General features: G+C 45.3%; 1 protein-coding gene across 1 annotated transcript in view; it reads left to right on the plus strand.

Annotated features, from left to right (window-relative positions):
- LOC310780491 (CMP-N-acetylneuraminate-beta-galactosamide-alpha-2,3-sialyltransferase 1-like) overlaps nucleotides 1-22,692 on the plus strand; it is a gene marked incomplete at both ends in the record, with an annotated part of 30,217 nt that overhangs the window by 1,328 nt on the left and 6,197 nt on the right. The window contains 5 exons of the mRNA XM_083641065.1: nucleotides 2,689-2,788; nucleotides 2,908-3,043; nucleotides 4,455-4,648; nucleotides 5,398-5,577; nucleotides 21,921-21,966. Of these exons, the coding sequence (XP_083497191.1) occupies nucleotides 2,689-2,788; nucleotides 2,908-3,043; nucleotides 4,455-4,648; nucleotides 5,398-5,577; nucleotides 21,921-21,966 (656 nt within the window). The remainder of the gene's footprint in view (nucleotides 1-2,688; nucleotides 2,789-2,907; nucleotides 3,044-4,454; nucleotides 4,649-5,397; nucleotides 5,578-21,920; nucleotides 21,967-22,692) is intronic.

The following is a 22,692-nucleotide window of genomic DNA, read 5'->3' on the forward strand; positions in this document are numbered from 1 at the left end:
TTTGTCTGTACCAGCTGGGGGGAAACAGTCTCCCCTAACGGGTGAAGTGCGAGGGCCTATCCCCTCTCCTCCCCACGGCCCACGTTGCTCTCTCCATCGGGTCCTCCTCCAACTTCCAGCTCTCGTCCTTCTTCTTTTTCACTTGTGTTGCTCTTCAGTTCCCGAACCAATGTGACTGTAGCGACACGTCTCCACGCACACACAACAAACGCCACGGATCAACGGAAGCTAGCTAAGTTGCTCATGCTAAATTGCTACCGCTAGCTACCTGAAACTAACAAACCCGCTCGTTCCTCTTGCGATTGGTATCCATCCGACACTGCCACCACTGTAACCGACTCTTTAGGCTTTGCAGTTTGTACTCTTCGTAGAATAGGAACACGGAGGCTGCTGTTGATGTTGGGGCCGGTTGGGGCAAGACAAGACCACCACGTTCTGCAAACCAGCTATCTGCTAGACCACGAGAATTAAGTGTCAAGAAAGACATGGCACACGAACAATTACTTCCGTTGTCTGCCATCAAAAATAAAAGCACGCAGAGCTCAGTACTGCGTAGCTGGTTACAACATGAATTTTGACTTTTATTCTGAAAGTCTTGACCGGAAACCATATGTTTTCTCGTGGCTACCTTGACAGTGGCCTAGGCGTGCAGCCCAGGCCAGCCCCCCTACCACCACCCATCCACCACCCAGCCCAGGTGCCTCTCTCCCGGCCGCCAGACACCCAGGGTGCCAGACTGGGCAAGCCCATGGGCAAGCCTCTTTTAGGCTACTGTCAGTTTGAGTTTACCCGGTGCGCATCAATCACTCGATCAGCCTGAGCCACGAGAGGAACCTCCATAAAAACGCTAGTAACAGTAATCAGAATGATACTGATAGACTACAGCACAGCTGCTGAAATAGCCGTAGCCGGCTGGGGAGCGCATACCCCCACTGAACCCAGTTAGCGAGGCGCCCATACACACACGCTTCCCAGTCATACATAGCACCAGTGTCCACGCCAGGCCACTACCACTGACAAACTACCGTAAACAGCAGAGGCGACTCCGCTGCACCCCAAACGCCTCTCTGTTAGGGCTGTGAATCTTCACTGGCCTCCCGATTCGATTCGATTACGATTCATCTGTCAACGATTCGATTCGATTCGATTAAACGATGCATCACGATGCATCGCGATGCATCTTAAATCGATGCATCACTTTTTCCGCAATACATGATTTATTTTTTCTCACTTTCTTTTTTCTCACTGTGTGGCTACTTTTAAAATAAAAGTGCATTTGGAATTGCATTGTATTATGATCCATAATTAAAATAAACAACTGCATGTACTTACATTCTATTTTATTTGATTATAAAATTTTTTTTTTTTTTTTTTTTTTTTTTTTTTTTTTTTTTTTTAATAATCGATTTTTGATATTTGTTAATCGATGCAGAATCGTGCACGTCCGCATCGCGATGCATCGTATAATCGATTATTTTTGACACCCCTACTCTCTGTACAGCCAGCTAGGCACCGGTCTAACAAAGAGAACTCTCTTTCCCCGAAGTCGAGTATGTTTCCCATATGTAGCGCATCCCGTCTTCGTTATGCAACGGGGGAAACTCACTCGATTTCCCAGTTGCAGGTGACTGGAAGTTGATAGTGGCAATTAACACATGAATTGCGGTATTAATTAATACTAGGTGCTGATGATGAATTAATCCATGATGATATACGCATAGCCTACTTAATTAATAGTAATTCATATATGACTCAGTCTGTTCATTATACCTTTCATTAGTTGATGATGCGGTAAGCATCAATTAATGGCTTAATTCATCATGAGTTAAGCATAAATTCATGCACGTGTGCACCAGTATTGTAAAGTGTTACCACATTTACTTACTAAACAAACAAACAGACTATATTGTATAACAAGACCTCAACCACAGCCGACCACACACAGTTGAAAAACTTTGTGGCTTCCCAGTTGCTGATTCGCTCATGCCATGCACCTGTGACCCACCTATGTAGATTAATGTGAAGGTGATTACCTAGGTGCCCATGCCCTCTAGTGTACAGGTGAATCAACTACAGCAAAGTTGACCCCTGACACCAATATCCATACCACACACATGCACAACATATAGCACACATCAAAATTGGCTACATCATCTTGAAAAAGTCTGAGTTGAACAAATAGTGCAATGGGGCTTTGTAACTATTATGTCTTGGTTACACTTTCCTCTGTTGAAATTAGTGCAATTATGGAGTGTCTCTGTTCTTTGTTGTTGACTGTTTGTATGTGGTCTGTTTGTTAAGCTGGGATGTGGCTATATGCACTTTTTGCCCAAGACAAATTTCCCCCAGGGGACAATAAAGTTGATCTCATCACTCATCACTATCACTATCACTATCACTATCACTATCACTATCACTATCACTATTGCGCTCTCCATCTTCATTCGCAGAACTTCCTGGACCATATGAGATCATAATCATCATTTGGTCCAGGACGTTCTCTGAATGAACGGGAGCTCTCGGTCCAGACAAGTGAAACATTGATCATTATATGAGTGATTTTGTGATACAACGCTGGTTGAAAATCAGCAAAGTGGCCCTGTAATCCCAAATGGGCTGGGAAACCAACCTGTACAAAACGTCTTGATCTACACACATCTTTGTATGGATCTTTGTATGCTGAATTAGGCGGGAGCCCCCTGACCCCCCAGGCTGGACAGGCAGAGCCACCCAGGGCGGTGGAGCCTGCCAAGCCCAAGCCCGTGGCGCCGGCCCGGATTCCACAGAGGTAACACACAGCAGGGCTGCAACTTACAATTATTTTCATTCTCCATTAATCTGTCGATTATTTTCTCGATTAATCAATTATTTGTCTGGTCTGACTCCTTCTTGTTGTTCTCTCCTTAGGCCATGTGCTTGTGCTAACCCCTGTATTACAGACCTGTGGCTGTCAGACTGGTTTAGCCAACGTTACAATCCTCAACAAACATTCCTCCTCAACACAACCAGCAAGTTAACTGGCGATGTTTTGAAATGGTGGCTGGTAAGGAAAGCACTGACGATTAGTAATACTGTATTGTTGCAGAGAGAGCGAGAGGGAGACATCGCGCGCACGCCAATAGGGCAGGCAAGGCAGTAGCCGAGCTGTGGGCGAAGGCCGTGCAGTTGCCGAGCTGCGTAATGCAAGCTGCAGGGCGTGCGATATCGTGCACGTCCAAATTTCTTTGGGCGGGGCCCTTGCGGGCCCCACCGAGAGTCCCTTCCTCCCAGCACCCCCTGCTTAAAATGACTTCCAGCGGCCCTGTCAGTGATGTCCCTTAATAGTTTAACACCGCCCCCAAATTGTGACTAACACCGCACGCCCGCCCGCCCGCAAAAACGATGAATGAGTCATGATGATGATGAGGGCCACTTGGTTCAAATAATATATATATATATATATATATATATATATATATATATATATATATATATATATATATATATATATATATATATATATATATATATTCTTTTTTTTTTTTGTGGTCAAATAAATATTTGGGAGCAGCTGCCAGTGTGCGGACTCTATTTTTATTACCCACTTGGTTCAAATGCCTATCCTTATATAGTAGATAGGAGTTACGTATAAGACCATTGTCACATCTTGGGGAAACACAAAATGCTCAGCTTTGGAAGTTTCATCAGCTATTCAAACCTAAAGCTTATTTTGCCTGCATGTCCACGCTCCTTCCTCTTTTAATGATTATGTTGTAAGACACCAGCAGACCAGTAGAATTAACACACAGGCTTCTACAAACGGAGACTGTCGTGTCCCGATGTGTAAAACCTTGTTTGGACAATCAGTTTTCTCTGTTAAAGGAGCAAAACTATGGAACAGTCTACCTACTGAGCTGGAAACACAACACGATGTTAATGTTTTTAACAGGGGTATTAAGTCATGGTTAAAAGAGAAACAACTGTGTTCTCACACTTAATACCCTTGTAGACCTCTGGTGGTACTTTGTGTATTATGTCTGTATTGTGTGTACATTGTGTGTACTGTATTGTGTGTACATCCTTGAATATTTGTATGTATAGCTTTGCTCATGTGCTTTTATATTTGATTATGTTTATTTTCGTCCTCTGGGGTGTATTTTAGTGACTTTTTTTGTGACTTTCTTGTCAATACATTTATATGTATAGGTTTAGGATTGTGGTTTTACATTTGATTGTTTCTTTTCGGGTATGTCCTTTTGGGTTGTATTTTAATGTAAAAGTCACCTGTGGACAGGTGTTGAAAATTAACGTTCCGCTATAAACACTTAACACTGTGTATCTGGTTACTGTGCATACATGTATGTTACATCTCCAATGCTCTGTGATGTCCATATCAAATAAACTTAACCTAACCTAAGGTATATTTATAATATTATACCTTATACTGCCCCCCTCCCCCCCCCCCCCACCTCCAGTACCTCCAGTTGCCCAGAGACGAGCTGCCTATGGAGGAAGTGATATCGCAGATGTTCAGGATCATCTCCCCCCCGACCGTGGACTTCAAGCCCCTCCCCTCTCGTTGCCGTCGTTGTGCAGTGGTTGGCAACTCAGGCAACCTGCTACAGTCCAGATACGGCAGACTGATCGACTCCCATGATGTTGTGATCCGGTACACACACACACACACACACACACACACACACACACACACACACACACACACACACACACACACACACACACACACACAACACACACACACACAGAGTACCCAGTATCTAATGGTTTCTTTGTATGGGGATTTCGGTTCAATGTCTGAAATAAAGTCTGTGGTTAACAAAGGTTTATGGTGAACTTTGTGTTCAGCAAGATCATTTCACAAATGAGGACCACTTTGATGAGCTCTGAAGCGTTTTCTGAAAATCACGATTTTCCCATTTACGCTTAAATTAAAACTGGTCCTCATTTGTGAATATTATCTTGCTGAACACAAACCTTAACCTTATTTCAGGCATTTTTTTAATTATTATTTTTTCAGATTTCTCACCCATTTTCTTCCCAATGTACTTGGCCAATTTGCCCCTGCTGCCCCGGTCGCTGCTCCACCCCCTCTGCCGATCTGGGGAGAGGCGTAGCTTTGCTATCCACTTTTCTTCACCTGACAGCGGGGAGCTTCACTGGCAGGACGTAGCACGTGGGCGGATCACACTAATTCCCACCAGTTCCCTTCCGCCCCGAACAGGCACCCCCGACCCCTTATTTCAGGCTTTTAACCGAAATTCCATACAAAAATCCCATTGACGTTGAGACGAAGGGAACCGGAAGTGCATGGACTTCTGGGTTGGCCTACAAAAATACCTCTTCCCTGCGGTATTCTATTGTCTCTGATAAATATGATGATGTCACCCTCATCCTCAGTATGAACAGGGCGGTGACGCGAGGTTTTGAGGAGGATGTTGGCAATCGGACTACACATCACTTCCTGTACCCGGAGAGTGCGGTGGATCTTGAGCAGGGCGTCCGCCTCGTGCTGCTGCCCTACAAACTGAGAGACCTACGGTGGCTGACCAGTGCACTGTCCACCGGAAGCATCACAATGTAATGTATTATCTGGGAATATATCATTTATGTATATGTACATACAGAAATATATTTGGATATCTGACCCATAAATATATGTGTACGCAATATGCAGGGTTATGCTAAATATAGTACAAATAGAAGAAATTTCACACTACAAACTACAAAGCGCTGATGTCTGTGGAAAAGTCTGTGAGAGTGCATGTGTATAATAGGGTGTGTGTGAAGCCATGCATGATGAGGTTGTGTATATGAAAGTAGTAAAGTAAATAATGACAATAATTGTCAGAAATGCAAGTGGAAGAATGTGTCCTTCACTGCCAGGATTCTGGGCCAAAAACACTCATTCTGAAAGAATGGAAGTCCCCCTCTTCACCTTCTTTCCAACTGCCCAGAAACTCCGCTGTTGCATACTCCTCTACTTGTTTAATTGTTGTTATTGAGTCTATTTCTGCAAAAACTGGACTTTATGGCTGTTTAAACTAGACGAACGCTGACATTACGCCTCGGGGGCGGACAGGCAAGGAGGCGGCCATTACCGTTTTGCTAGTGACATTCCTGATTGGCCGGTTACGATGTCAGCTACGAGGCGGGTCGCTGATTGGCTCGTCCACTTTGCAGTCTCTGCAGAAAGCCCTCCCAGAATTGAGGCCAGACGGTCTGGTAGAACAAAATGAAATGCAAGTTCACGTGGCTGGCTGGTTTACCAGGCTATTGCGTTTTGGCTGTTAGCTTTGTTTTCTCCCATCTGTCGTGTCGTGCCAAAAAGAGATTGCCTGTCAGAGGTGGACAATACTCAACTGTACTACTCAAGTACAACTACTTGAGTAGTTTTTTTTTTACTTAACTTAACTAGCTTAACCTAACTACTTGTAGTTTTTTTTAAGGATTTGTACTTTCTAAGTATTTTTATAATGCTATACTTTTACTCTTACTTGAGTAATTGTAATAATAGATATTGTACTTGAGTACTTTTAAATGTGTGAGTAATAGTGATGGGCGGGTCAGGGTTTTTTAACGCCCGCACCAACCCAACCCGTCATCGGAGCCAGTCCGCCCCGCCCGCCCCGTTAAAACATCTGAAAACCCAGAACCCAACCCAACCCAGCAGCCCGCAAACAGCCAATTTAATGTAATATGTCTCTGGATTCACGATGAGCGCAGCAGAGCTCTCCAAGGTATCCAAACTCGTCTCTTCTCTCTCACAGACAGACAGACACACACACACACACACACACACACACAGAGATGGGCAGTATTTGAAATACTTGTATTTGAAATACGTATTTCAACTACTTTTTTGTATTTTGTAATTTGTATTTGGCTGGGCAGAGAAAAATGAGATGTAATTTGTATCAAGATACTTTCAGATCTTGTATTTTGTGTATTTCAAATACATAAAATACATTTTTCTTTTTATTCTCAAATTGACACATGTAAACATTGACACAGGTTTAAACTAAAGATGGAGAAATTAGTTGTACTAAAAACAACTAAGTGAACTAAACTGAAACCTGATATGAATAAACAGAGAAATTACTTGTACTAAAAAACAACTAACTGAACTGAACTGAAACATGATTTGAATAGGAGAAATTAGTTGTACTAAAAACAACTAAGTGAACTTAACTGAAACCTGATATGAATAGATGGAGAAATAAGTTGAAAAAACAACTAACTGAACTAAACTGAAACCTGATATGATTCAGAATAGATAGAGAAATAACTTGTACTGAAAAACAACTAACTGAACTAAACTGAAAGCTGATATGATTCAGAATAGATTGAGAAAGAAGTTGTATTGAAAAACTAACTAACTGAACTAAACTGAAACCTGATGTGAATAGCTGAAGAAATAAGTTGTACTGGGAAAAAAACAACTAACTGAACTATACTAAAACCTGATATGAATAGATTGAGAAATAAGTTGTACTGAAAAAAAACCTAACTGAACTAAACTGAAACCTGATTTGAATAGGAGAAATTAGTTGTACTGAAAAACAACTAACTGTCATAAACCTGATTTGAATAGATGGAGAAATTAGTTATACTGAAAAACTATAACTGAACACCAAAGTACCCTAATGAAAATCAAAAATGTATTTCTGTTGCTACAAGGATGTCTGAGCTTCACTGTGCATAATGATGGCTATGCAGATTTTGACACTAGAATGGTGTTACCACTGCTGATAGTGGAAAGTTGTATTCAGTGAGTGATTGTTCTTTAGTAATTATGTTCTAGATAGCCAGGTTGTTTTGGATTTTGTTTATGAAGCAGAAGGAGGGGAAGTCATTTTAAGGATGTAAGGATTTGAACAAGAGTCCAATTTCATGGAAGGCCTTTTTTGTTTGAGATGCAGTTTCTCATCGTTCCTCTCACCGATTCACAATTTCACAACCTTAGACAGGATGTGCATCAGGGCATTCAATTCCTGAAATGTAACCTTTTCTAGTTGTATAAATATGTTTGCACGTTAAATAAATACTGTGACGACAAGTTACTGACATGGTGGTGAATGTGAAGTTGTTTAAAGGGGACCTACTATGCCTTTTACCTATTTCAGTTATTTATATATTGTGTTATGATGTCAGATATCTATGGCTAAACATAGTCAAAGTTCCAAAACTTGAGGTTAACATGCAGAAATGCTGCCTTTAAGTCAAAAGCCCTCACAGAAGGTGATTAACAGCTGAGCTGAAGGAGAAATGAGTTCTACTGAAAAACAACTAAAACTAAAATGGAAGAACTGCAGTGTGTTAGGGAGTACACATACTGTGACAGAGGACTAAAGAGAGGATTTACTGTCTAAGGAAACCAGAAAATTTCACTTTTGAATAGCTGAAATCAGAGAATTAGGACATTTTCCTTAAAGAAATGTCTCTAAATGATTAATAGATCATCAAAATAGGCAATTAATTTAATATTTGGCAATTCATCTATGAATTGACTAATCGTTGCAGCTCTTTATAAGTTTTTATAAAATGTATTTTCATGTATTTTCAAAATACAAAATACGTATTTGTATCTCAAATACATTTTCAGACAGGTATTTTGTATTTGTATTGTGATACATTTTTTGAGCAAGTATTTGTAATTTGTATCAAAATACTTTATGATGTATTTTCGCCCATCTCTGCACACACACACACACACACACACACACACACACACACATGGCCGTAGCTAGCTATGAGGACGGGGAGGTCCGGACCTCCCCTAATATTTCAGAGAAAAAAATAAAACAATCTGCATGGAAAAGCATGAAAAACACGGGATCTCTTTTATTTTGAAACGAAAGGCAGGTCAGGCAGGAAGTCATCTGACGCCGCGTCCGCGGTAACTTGATTCTGAGAGAGCAGCAGCATGGTGGTGAGTGATGACTCTCTGTCTGCCTGGCGAGATAATTGAAGGTGAGCGAGTGAACGACAGACAGTGAGTGACACTGACAGATTTTTTAGCAACAACCAAGAAAGTAAGTGTCTAGTCTGTCTCTTAAGTAATGTTACCTGTGTGACACGTTGGGATGCTACTGGCTAATCATGCATGATGCCAATTGCCAAGCTCCCGAAGTCAGGTATGCAGGTGGCTATATGCATGGTTTCAGTTTCATGACCCAATAAGTAACAAAAAGAGGTGGTGTAAAGTTAAAAACAACATAATATATTTTATTTTATTTTTCAATCGTTCCTATCAGGAATAAATAAATGTCCCTCTGTATGTTTTTTTTTATTATCGATGATGACTTTGTGTGTTGTGTACGGCTTGGGTTGTGTACCTGTGTTTGTAGGTGTCATTTTGATATGAATTTGGCTAAAACAGTTTGTGTTTGTTAGTTACAATTATGTTGACAGGAGAGCTGAGCAGGTGGTGACATGAAAGAGAATATACTGAATAATGACATCACAACAGTATAATCCTAATGTTGATTTAAAATGATATATTACTCTAAATATGGCTAAAAAAGGGGGAAAAAAACCCTCAAATTTTTTTCGGTGGCGCCCCGCCTCCCCTTGCTGGACCTCCCCTATTTCGGAACCCTGGCTGCCAGTGCGAGACTGGACAACAGTTTTTGTAGAAAAGGCTCCAAAGTTGGAGTGTAAATATTATTGCCAGGTGTTTTATATGTAGCCTATGTATGTCTGATTATGTCTAATCTGTTATTGCTTTTATAATTTGATAGGCTGAGCCGACCCACGTGACGGGCTTTTGATCTTGCTTAATTGGCATCACGAGTTGTACAAATTACAGTAGTGTGAGCCTGTCAGTCCAGCGCAGTCAATTTGGGTCGTCGTCGTCAAAGTTGGGCAGTCATTTCGTCTGTATTTTCATCACAAGTCAAGTTGTGCGTGCATGAAAAGTGAGTACTTGCCCGTGGTGTTGCTTTTTCGTTGTGTTGATGCTGTTATGTGTTTGATATGAGGGGAAAGTGGGAGTTTTGGTGCGCGTCATCGGACCACCGGTCAGCGCTGATCATGGCCGGTTCGTGCACACTAATTGGCGGTCCTCCCGTCCTCTCGCCTGACAGTCCCCCGGCGACGCAGCACGTCGGTTGAGTGTGTCGTGTCGAGTCCTCGGCATGTTCTTATGTTGTATTGTTCATTGCCTGTTGTTGCTATTGTGTGGAGTGATGTTCTGTGATGGAGCGAGCCTCCCGAGGTTATTACTGATGCCTGCGTTATATCGAGGTTAAGCTCGAATAGTTAACTGCAACAGGAAGTGTGGGTTTTCAGAATAAAGGTCTCACCAGTAAAACGGGAGATATAAGGACCAGTAGCTAATGTGTTTGTGGAAACCTATTAATAAGTCAATGTTGTTTATTCTGGCTCTGTAGTAATAAGGGGAGTAATAGTATTTTATGCAGATGGGGATATTAACTCATTGAGTGCCAGCCACTTTTGGAGAACGGACGCTCCCAGTGCCAGAGTTTCAGAGCGTTTTCAGTGATTTCTCGAGGCCCACAGAATATTGTGTGATATTACTATGTAAACACCGAACACGCACAAAGAACCATGAGACTCTCTTCTATCATATGCAAAAAAAAGTTTATTGATACCATTTTCCATTCTTTAGTTATGAGCCGGAGAAGATAGGTTGTTTTGAGCAAAAAGACACGTTTCAATTTAGAATCTGAGATATTCAGCCTTTTGTCAAAGGAAGCATTTCAAGCACATCATTGACTCTGAAGCTAATATTTTCTGATGTAATGACACCTCAAAAATAATTTCCTTCAATAAAAGAAAAACAAAGGAATTTTGTTTGGCCAAATAATATTTTTTAGCTGCAACCAGCAGCGCTGGCCCCTGCGTGCGCAGGCCCTACACCTTCTTGCTGGTCTTGATTTACTGCTGGTGGGCATCAGATAGCCTATTCTAGCTTGTTTGCCTGTCTCTGTGCATCGAGCCTGCTGCTGCCTGGGTCTGTTTACTGTCAATGGTTGTATGCTGTAGTGCCCTGCGTGCCCCACCCCCCTCCTCCTCCTCCTCCGTGGTGGGAGGAGTGTCTCTCTGGGGCTCTGCTGCGAGTGCGTTTGCTCTGCGTGTGCTCTGCACTGAAAAGTCCGCTGCACCCCGCTTTTTCACAGCCTGTCGCCGGGTCCCAGCTGAGAATAATGTAACTTTTCAGAAAGACACTGGTGTCGGCAACTAAATCATATGGAGGGGCTATCGCAGCGGACACGGATGGGGCTCAATTGTGGCAGCAGATGACTGCTGTTCACAGGCACAGCTAACGTTATGCTTCATGCATATCGATGCGATTTCCGTTTCCCCATTACTTCTTCTCTCTTTTTTCCTCGCCTTTCTCTAATCTGGAGAGCACTGTCGCCACCTAATGGGTCCCTAAAATAGCTTTTACACATTCAACAGCCACCATACTTTCACAGGAGATGGATCTGGCTTTGATGCACGTCCCACTGTCAAAAAACGCAATTGACGAACATACTCGTCCTTGGCACTCTACGTTACTAAACCAATTGACGAACATACTCGTCCATGGCACTCAATGAGTTAATGGGATTTATTTATATTTGGTATCACTCATTGTATTTTTTGTTATTCTTTCTTTATAGAAAACCACAACTGTTCACAACTGTTCAAAGATATCCCTGACTCACCACCAATATCTGTTGTTGCAAATACCAGTAAAGAAGGACTGAAACAGCATTCTCTCTCAGCTCTTTCTTAATCATACCCGGAGGCTTTAAGTGGTGTCCTGGCCGGCACCCCGGCGTGAACTTGGTTACCAAAACCCTGACTAGCACCTATAGTCCCTTGTTCTCTCCACTACAGTTTTACTGCTCTGGATGTGTTGCGCGGCGGCATGCTTTCATGTCGTCGAGTTCTTTCTGCTTCGTCGGCTACACACTCTGCTATTATCGATCTTTCCTCAATTAATCCAAGGTCTCAAAATGGAGGTAGCAGGTAGAGGAGGTAGGCTACAGAAACACTTCTTATTCCTTTCCATTTCTTTTAATTACCTCATGCGCTCCCAATTGGTCACGTAGCCTACTCACGTTGCAGTAAAATTGACAAATAGATCACAGTCGAGTCCACACAGAAAATCTGCGGTGGCATTATTTTTATGGACACTTCAAATAATAATTGCAGCGAATAATCCTTCCAAAATGTTTGTTCTGAGAGCACATAGGCTACCTCATTTGAAGCGTTTCTTTACTAGTGCAGCAGGTGCACTGCTGACTGATTGTGTGCACCTGTGTGAGAGAGTTCACATCTTAATAAAGGGTTACTCTGCGCCAGGAATGTTGTTGTTGGTTGTTATGGCAACCATGTGACGTGAACGTCATTGCCTTTCTGTTATGCTATTGGTCGTGTAACCATGTGTCTGAGTTGTTGGTCGGCCATTTTGCCTGTCTGTATTCCCTCCGTGTTTGTCTTTCACTAAACACAGTTACTGCTGCACACAGTTGCATTTTGTGATTCATTGATAAGTATCCACCTAAACTGGCGTGGTGGCAGCGTTTACCATACTCACGTGGAAACCCGAAGACGGATTACACTCGGAGTTCAGTGGATATTCCTTCACTCTGTGGATTTTATTCTACTGTCAGAACGCGACTGGATTAAGTGAGCAGTATGGCGAGTTCACACAGAGCCCCGAAGCAGTGGTGCTTAACCAAAATTGAGACTGTGAATTCCTTTGAAAACTGGCGTCAGAATCTTCTGTATACGCTGGCGCTCGACCAGGAGTTTGCCCCGTTCCTGATTGACGGTGTGGTTTGGGAGAAGAAGTCTAGAGCATCTCCACACAGGGGCTTCACTAATGATGGTGAGGCCGTCGCCGCTGCACGGCGCCGCACAAGGGAACAGAAGGTGAGCATGTTGGAGCTAATGCTGGGACAAATAGCCAATTATTGTCCCGTGATCTCCCGTCACAGCATAGTGAGGAACTCCACATCCATTGACATTATATGGCAGTCTATCCGCCTGCACTATGGCTTTCAGTGCACAGGTGCCCATTTCATTGACTTTGCTGCTATTAAGTTGGAGCCTAATGAGAGACCAGAGGATTTGTATCAGCGTCTAATGGCCTTCATGGAGGACAATTTACTGAGCAAAGATGCTGGCATCAGCCACATGGGGGCTACTGTGACTGAGGATGAGGAGTTAGCACCCTCTTTGGAGAACTTTGTTGTGCTCACGTGGCTCCGCCTCATACATGCTGAGTTACCAAAACTCATCAAACAGCGATACGGCACGGAGCTGCGGTCCCGCACGTTAGCATCCATTAAGCCGGAAATCTCACAGGCTCTTGGATCGTTACTGGATGAACTGCAGACCTCAGAGGATGCCAGGGCTATGCGTGCGGCCGTGTCTGTGCTCCCTAAGTCAAAGCAAGCGTATCCCGCCTGGCAGGCGTATCCCGCCCGGACGAGGAAGTCGTGCCCCCTCTGTAAGGGAGCTGGGAGGCCAGATGATCACTTCCTCAGTAAATGCTCATTCCTGCCCCCCCAAGACAGAGTGTATATGGCAAAGACACGCCAGGTGGTGGGTGAGCACGGCGAGGCAGACAGCGAGTCAGATGATGGCGCTGCCGGTGAAGCAACGGTGTCCACTGCAGTACAGCGTGTGCTCATTAAACAGTCCCCATACCTCGACGCCTTCCACGATCACCTTCCTGTGCGGCTCACCATTGACAGTGGTGCAACGGGGAACATGATGAAGGCCTCATACGCAACCCGACTGGGTATCACCGTTACAGGCAGCACACAGTCGGCTCATCAGGCAGATGGCTCATCCCTGTTGAAGGTATTGGGGGAGACACAGACATATTTTCAAAGAGATGGTCACAAGCTCTACTTTGAGGGGATTATCGTGGAGGATCTCGATTCTGACATTCTCGCTGGGATTCCGTTTATGGAAAAGAATGACGTCTCCATCAGGCCAGCCAAACACCAGGTCTGCTTGGGGGATGACGTCTACCACTACGGCACCTACTGCACACCTATGGACAGACATGCAGTGCGACGTGCACATGTGCTTCATGCACCAACTAAATCTATTGTGTGGCCGGGAGAATACATTGAGCTGGATTTGCCACCAGAACTGTGTGAAGTGGACAGTGAGCTGGCCGTTGAGCCACGTGTTGATGCCTTATGTGACCAGGCAGGCGCCCACCAATGGCCTGCTCCGGCCTTGCTACGGGGCGTGGCAGGAAAGATCCGTGTTCCTAACCTTACGGATGGGCCGCAACTGGTCCAGAAGAGTCATCATTTGTGTCGTGTCCGTGCCACGTATGTCCCCTCACACACTGGCGACACACTGTCGGCAGATCCGCCCAAGCCTGCCCCTACAATTAAGTCTGCCCTTCCCTCAGACCTTGTGACCTTGGACCCTGACAACATAATGCCATCTGACATCAAGGACAAGTTTCGTGCCCTGCACAGAGAGTTTGATGAGGTGTTTGACCCCCAGTTTAAGGGTTATAATGGCGCTATGGGCCCATTTCAAGCCAAGGTGAATATGGGGCCTGTCCAACCCCCACAGTGCAAGGGCAGGGTCCCACAGTACTCCAGAGGTCAGTTACAGGAACTCCAGGCACAGTTTGACATCTTGGAGGGGATGGGCGTCTTCAGGAAGCCTGAGGATGTAGGCGTCTCAGTGGAATACGTCAATCCTTCATTCCTTATAAAAAAGCCCACAGGTGGCTTCCGCCTTGTCACGGCGTTTGCGGATGTTGGCCGGTATAGTAAGCCTCAGCCCTCCCTGATGCCCGACGTCGACTCCACCCTGCGCTTGATAGCTCAGTGGAAATATGTCGTCGCTACGGACCTCACCAAAGCCTTTTACCAGATACCCCTGTCCAGAGACTCATGGAAATACTGTGGGGTTGTCACGCCTTTCAAGGGTGTTCGTGTGTATGTGCGGAGTGCTATGGGCATGCCGGGGTCCGAGACTGCATTGGAGGAGATGACATGCAGGGTGTTTGGAGATCTTCTTGAGCAGGGCCATGTGGCGAAGGTAGCAGACGATCTGTACTGCGGAGCTGACACTCTGGAGGAGCTGCTAGCTGTCTGGAGGAGGGTTCTCTCTGCCCTGCAGCGCTGCAGCTTGAACCTCTCTGCCACAAAGACCACTATAGCTCCTGTGCAGACCTCTATATTGGGCTGGGTCTGGTGTCAGGGAACCATCCAGGCCAGCCCTCACAGTGTGTCTGTTCTGGCTGCATGTCCCCCTCCGAAAACTGTGACTGGTCTGCGCTCATTCATCGGTGCGTACAAGGTGCTCGCTCGTGTACTCAAGAACTGTGCTACCATGCTTGCCCCGCTTGACGATGTGGTTGCTGGGCGCGAGTCGAAGGACATGATCCAGTGGTCAGACGAGCTACTAGGTGCTCAGAAGGCCTTGTCATCAACTCATGCTGTCACCTTGCCACGGCCTGCGGACCAGCTGTGGATTGTTACCGATGGTGCAGTCAGAGAGCCTGGCTTGGGAGCAACACTGTACATCACCTGCAAGGACACAGTGAAGGTGGCTAGCTACTTTAGCGCGAAGTTGCGCAAGAACCAGAACTCATGGCTGCCCTGTGAGGTCGAGGCGTTATAGCAGCGGCAGTGAAACACTTTGCTCCCTACATAATCCAATCTTCTCAGAGGGCTTGTGTTTTGACGGACAGCAAGCCCTGCGTCCAGGCCTTTGAGAAGCTGTGCAGGGGAGAATTTTCAGCAAGCCCTCGTGTCACCTCCTTCTTGTCTACAGCCAGCCGGTTCCAGGTGCTAATCCGTCATGTGGCGGGGGCGGCTATCCTGTCATCTGACTTTGCTAGCCGCAACGCACCAGAGTGTGACAACCCGACCTGCCAGGTCTGTACCTTCATCCGCACCACCGCTGACTCAGTTGTACGCCAGGTGACTGCCGCGGATGTCATGTCCGGGGCCCAGAAGTTGCCCTTCACTAACAGGGCTGCGTGGCTGGCTCTACAGTCAGAGTGCTCTGATCTCAGGCGGACCTGTGCTCATCTCCGCCAAGGCACTCGCCCGTCCAAAAGACTGACTAGCATTCGTGATGTGAAGCGTTACCTGAACATCACCACGGTGGCCAGGGACGGCCTCCTGGTCGTGCGTCGCCACACCCCGCTTGCTGCCTCAACGGACTGCATTGTGGTACCTAGGTTCTCCCTTGATGGCCTGCTCACCTCCCTTCATATCAAACTTGACCATCCTACTGCCACCCAGTTGAAGACTGTTGTGCAGCGCTACTTCTATGCGCTAGACATGGATGCTGCCATTCAGCGTGTCACCAATGGCTGCCATCAGTGTGCAGCTTTGAGGAAGGCTCCTGTGTTCGTGAGTGACCAGTCTACGGGCGATCCGCCGGAAGTGGTTGGGGCCGCTTTTGCCGCTGATGTGTTCAGGCGGGACCGCCAGTGCGTCCTGGTTGTTCGTGAGTGTGTTACGTCATTCACACTGTCTTCTCTCATCGAGGACGAGCGCCGTGAGACACTGAGAGACACTTTGATCCGTCTATGCCTGGGCCTGTGCCCCCTCGATGGCCTGTTTGCAGTGATCAGGACTGATCCAGCCCCCGGGTTTGCTGCGGTGGCGGGGGATGAGGCCCTCGCGAGACATAGGCTGGCTGTCGAGGTGGGGAATGCCAAAAATGTCAATAAGAACCCAGTTGCTGAAAAGGCTGTTCAGGAGCTGCAAAGTGAGATTCTTCATCTCGAGCCGAATTGCAGAGCTGTGACCCCCCTGCTGCTCCGTCGCCACGGCCCGCTTGAACAGCCGCGTGAGGTCACGTGGGTTGTCTGCCCGTGAGATGCTGATTCAGCGTGACCAATTTTCCCACAGGCAGTTGCCCGTTGACGACCAAGATCTCATAATGAGGCAGCACTCACAACGTGTCGCTAATCACCCATACAGTGTAAGGTCGAAGGTGCCCTCTGGTCGTGCGGCTGTGCCACCCGACCTCCACCCTGATGACCTTGTGTACCTTTATGGGGACCGGAACAAGTCAAGAGCTCATGACAGATACTTGGTCACTGCTGTCGAGGGAGCCTGGTGCAATATCCGGAAGTTCACGGGTACTCAACTTCGTCGCACCTCCTACAGGGTCAGATTGAGTGACTGCTACAGGGTGGAGGATCCCCCTGCTGGCTCGGATCCACTCGACGATTGCCTTGCGTCTGATGAGGACCCGGACATGGTCCTGACATACCGCCAGCCATACGTGAGCCGCCTCCGATGCCGAGCCCGTCTTATGCTGATATGGACCTGGCGAGTGGGGCGGTGCCTCCCACTTGGCCGGGGGAAGAGTCCCATGGCTCGCTTGTCCCTGCCCCTGCCCCGGGTGCTACTCCTCGGCGCTCAGGGCGCCAACGGCAGTTGTCGAAGAGACTGGAGGGGTTTGAACTTTATTAGACAGATGTTTTGTGGGGGTGACGTACATGTGTTGGACATTGTGCATTATTGGACCGAAGTTTGGTGGTGGGACGGTATTGCATTGCCCTGGTCGTGGTGTGTGGTTTGCTAAAGGGTTGGGGAGGGGGAGTTTATTTTGGTAAAAAAGAGGGTAGCGCCAGGAATGTTGTTGTTGGTTGTTATGGCAACCATGTGACGTGAACGTCATTGCCTTTCTGTTATGCTATTGGTCGTGTAACCATGTGTCTGAGTTGTTGGTCGGCCATTTTGCCTGTCTGTATTCCCTCCGTGTTTGTCTTTCACTAAACACAGTTACTGCTGCACACAGTTGCGTTTTGTGATTCATTGATAAGTATCCACCTAAACTGGCGCTGCGTCTTTCACTGCTCTAACTAAATTATATTATAATGTTGCTTTGTCACGTTCTGAGCCTGCCCGCGATATTTTCATAATTTGCCAACCCAGACCGCCTGCGGGACGGGCCAGCCCGCGGGACCCGGCGGGTTCTGGGTGACCCACGCATCACTAGTGAGTAAACAAGTAAATTAAAATGTTTGTTTTGCACACCGCACTATAGCACCGCCACCGTAGCATTGGTACTGCTCGCTAACAGGTCCAGAATCACTTCCGCATTTAGGGCGCCCAAACTGGTGGCTCATGCTCAAGACTGGCCAATTGAATTAGACCGGTGTAGACGATCAAATTGTAATGATCCCCATGGTCGGATTACTTCAGAAATCTCTGTTTCATTTGACACTGCTGAGCTCGAGCTCCTCTGAGCATCGCTGGCTGCATCTGAACCATGTTCAGTATGAAAGACAAGACAGACAAAGACAGGGACAGCTTGGAACACTGGTAACGTGCTGGATGGGTGAAATATATTTGGGCACACGCCCACAATGCCCATCTTTCAAATGCTGCCTTCAGGGGCAGCGCAGAAATGAGGCACTTCTCTACAGAGGGCTATTCTGCGTTCATGGACAAGAGAGCTTGGCAAAATAGCACGTATCTACAGAGGCAAAACGGCAGGGGCGGAAGCCCCCTTTGATGTCTGTGTGCACGTGCCTGCTCTGGATAGAACGTAGCCAAGCAAGTAGCTGTACATTTTGGGAACACAATGTCTCATACAAATATATAGACATATTCACCTTATTCTTTGCCCACACATGGACGCTTCCGCATTACGTCATTTCGTAATAGTATTTCCGTTTTAGACTTGCCAAAAACCTCGCTGGCAAGATGGCCGCCCACACTCCCCTCCTAAACTGGCAGAATTACTCCCCCCATAAACTAGCATATCTTGGCCAATAAGTATGTAACATACAAAATAAAACAACCCGTAATATCTTAATTTTATGTAGAATGCAGAGGACATGTAACTGTTTAGCTAAACTTGCATTCCAGGAATATTGTGCTCTAAAGATGACGTTAGTGGCTCGAGACTGTTTCGTCCTTAAACCCACATGTTTTGCGCCAGCGTAACCTATGTGGGATCGAAATAACGCATCCGAGATAGAAAACATTATAATATAGCCACGTTATAAATGACAAACTAACGCTGGTGATCCATATGGAAACAGTACAAACATAACTAACTAGCGGCTAATATTAGCCACAGTAGGCAACTAGCGCTGAACCGGAAGAACAAATACGTTTGCGTCGAACGCGGAAGAGATAAAAAGTGGGCGTGGTGAATAGATAAGACCCTTAGTGAAGACTGGGCAGGTCCTGTTGTAACTGAGATCTCTGTAAATGTGTTTTTAAGACAGCTACTGTAAATGTCAGTTACATCTATGATGCTGCAGCACAGGAAACTGAACTGCTGCTTTGATAATTAGTGTTAATTTTGTTTATTTTTGGCCCGTGTGTGGTGAGAACACACAGGGCCTTAGATTCCCGTCTGTCGGGAATGACTTTGCTGGCCTATTTACTGGCCTATTTGGCCGCTGGTCCTTCACCTCTCTGCAGTCCGGTAGGTGGCGGTAATACACCGAAGCTGAAATGCATGCTGAATGGTGTAGGCAGGAAGCTCACAGACCAATGCATGCGCTGTAAATCATCACACGTGATGCTGCTCAGCCAATCAACAAGCAAATCGATTCTGCCCGTGGCTTCCCTGTGCTGCTGCGAGAGGACACACTTCTTGTATTCGTTTGCTCTATTCGCTCACAGAACACAGCTGGCAACACTGCTCGGCTCCGAGGAGGATTTTGTTTTGAACCCTGGATGCGCAAATGAGCACTATTGTCTAGCGCTATCCACCTTATTTTTGAATGCCCCACTGTAAAAAATAATTGTGCGTACAAGGTCCGGTTTAACGTGACTTATTGTTGCAGCTTGCCATTTCCTAAATGGTATTCTACTTGATTTGAAAAGATGGCCACCTACACTCAGTATGTTGTACCCTGGCTGAATTGAACATAACTTGGTCAATAAGTATGTAACATACAAAATAAAACAACCCGTAATATCTTAATTTTATGTAGAATGCAGAGGACATGTAACTAGTTAAACTTGCATTCCAGGAATATTGTGCTCTTAACACGTTCACTGCCAATGACGTGTTGATACGTCAAAAAAAATCCAACGGTTGACTGCCAATGACGTGTTGATACGTCAAAAAAAAAAAAAAAAAAATTGACGGTGGGACGTTGATCTAACCCTTTTACATCTCTTATATAAATATTGAAGCCACCGAACGTGTACAACCCATTCCACCGACCCACTAAGTGGCGACAGTGCTCTCCAGACTAGAAAAAGCCGAGCCAAAACTGCAGGGGAACGCGCGATGAAACCATTCTCATACTGTAAAATGGATTGGCGAAAACGCTTTCGCTTTCGCGCTGATTGCTGGCGGTGGGGGATTGCAAATTTGCATAATAGATTATGGGTGCAACACACTTTGAAACACGCAGCATAAATAAGACCAGAATCGCAAAAGAAACCCCGTTTCTTGGGGTTTCTCAACCGAAACCCCAAGAAACGAGCGAGCCCATCCTCGCCCAGCGGCCGCCAGCAGACAGGAGCAGCAGCAGCAGCAGCAGCAGAAACGAGCTTGTGACACGCCCGCTGCAGCCAAGAAGAACACACACGGAGGGAGGAGTTTGAAGTAGAGGGGGGTTTCCTGCTGTTATGGAGGAAATTACTGTTCAAAACTATTGTTTAGATGTCTGACGTCTTACTGATGCCAAAAATGAATGGTTAAAGTGACTGTTCTATCGAATTTCACAAAAAGCTATTTATCTCAGCTTAAATTTTCAGACGCTGAAACCATGCTGTATTCAAGTGCTAATGCCTACATAACTACTAACTCTACAAACTAACTCTTTTAGACAGAGAAAGCACACATTCTATTAGTTCTTTTGAGATATTTTGTGTTCACAAAATCTTAGCAGAAAAGAATCCTCGGGTCTTGAAAGATGAGCCAGAATCCTCAAAAAAACCCTCTGGCAGAAGCTACCTACAGTAAAAAAAAAATGGCTGGCAGTGAATGTGTTAAGATGACGTTAGTGGCTCGAGTCTGTTTCGTCCTGAAACCCACATAGGTTGTGCCAGGCGTAACCTATGTGCGATTCGAAATAACGCATCCGAGATAGAAAACGTTATGAATATAGCCACGTTATAAACAACAAACTAACGCTGGTGATCCGTATGGAAACAGTGTTAATCGAAATGGTTAAAAGTTATATCAATTTGGTAATTCAGTGGCGTTTTACTGCCATGTAACATAACTAACTAGCGGCTAATATTAGCCACAGCAGGCGATTACCTAGCCTAGGTAAACCCAGCCCCCACGTGACCTGCTCTCTCAGTTCCCAGTCACTAGCCTTGTGACTGTAAGCAGGGTGAGCCTGAGAGCAGGTCACTGGGGGCTGGGTTTACCCAGGCTAGCGATTACCCATGAATGCATTGCGCTCTTAAAGGGATATTTATCAACGATATTATTATTATATAGAGCTTATATATATATTATATATTATTATATAGATATTATAGAGCAGACAGGGGCAAATGAAAAATGCTTATTTTCCACATTAAACTCATAAACTAAGCATTTCAATGAAGCTATACAATAAAAATGATGTTTTATCCATCTCTCCATCTCAATCCTCTCCCTCTTCCCACTCAAATTAGCAGCACACGGGCCTATGCCAGGTTTCGACCTGGCCTTGTTTTATTTAGTCTTTGTCCTGTGTCAAATATTTAGTCAGCCTCATCCTGTTTTTGTTTAGTCAAGTTTTAGTCGACTAAAAGTCTGGTCTTAGTCTTGGGGGAAAACGTTCAACGAACATTTTTCATCATAGTTTTCCCCAACGAAATTACCACTACGTCACACAGGCCCTCTGAGACCCATTTCATGCCATCTTTAACAAAAATATTCATTCTGTTCGCTGTGTGTGTGTGTGTGTGTGTGTGTGTGTGTGTGTGTGTGTGTGTGTGTGTGTGTGTGTGTGTGTGTGTGTGTGTGTGTGTGTGTGTTCTCAGGACCTACCAAAAAGTTCGAGCCAGAGTGAAGGCTGATAAAGACAAGGTAGGCTTCCTACAGAATATGCATTATTATAGTTTTTATTTATTTATTCATTTTAGATTAGATTTATTTTGAACATGGTGGGAAAAAACCCCATAAAGAATAAAAGGAATATAGGCAAGAAAATGTGAAGCAAGAATAGTCAATTAGAATTCACAGCATAGAGTATACAGCAAATTCTCAAGCAATTTACATTTGTATATCATGCCCGAAAAGGAGTAGGAAGAAGTAAATACTTATCATGTCCTACCCCTTGTTTTATATCATAGGCTTAATCTGAAAGTAGAATAATTATAATGTAATAACATGTTATACTACTGTAATAATATATATGAGATGTGCATACTCAAATTGTTTCTATAATATTATCACATACTATAGAGTTGCACCTAATTTGTAGCATACTATATAAACATACTTACACACATAGGTACACACACACACACACACACACACACACACACACACACACACACACACACTAGAGCTGGGCTCGGGCTGAATTTTCCTTACCGAACCCGACCGAGCCCGTCACATTATTAGCCGAGCCCGGCCCGGCCCGACAGGTGTCAATTGATAATCTGTCCGAGCCCTGCCCGAACCCCCTCCGTGATTTTTTTTCCCCCTGGGAGCGCAGCGAGCGCATAATTCAATGAGTCTGTCCAGCCTATAAACAGCCCTATATAATCCCAAACCAAAATCAGTCCTCGTAATTCAAAGCAGTCAATG

This window comes from Poromitra crassiceps, assembly GCF_964638095.1.
Source record: "Poromitra crassiceps genome assembly, chromosome: 8".
NCBI classification, from domain to species: Eukaryota; Metazoa; Chordata; class Actinopteri; order Beryciformes; family Melamphaidae; genus Poromitra; species Poromitra crassiceps.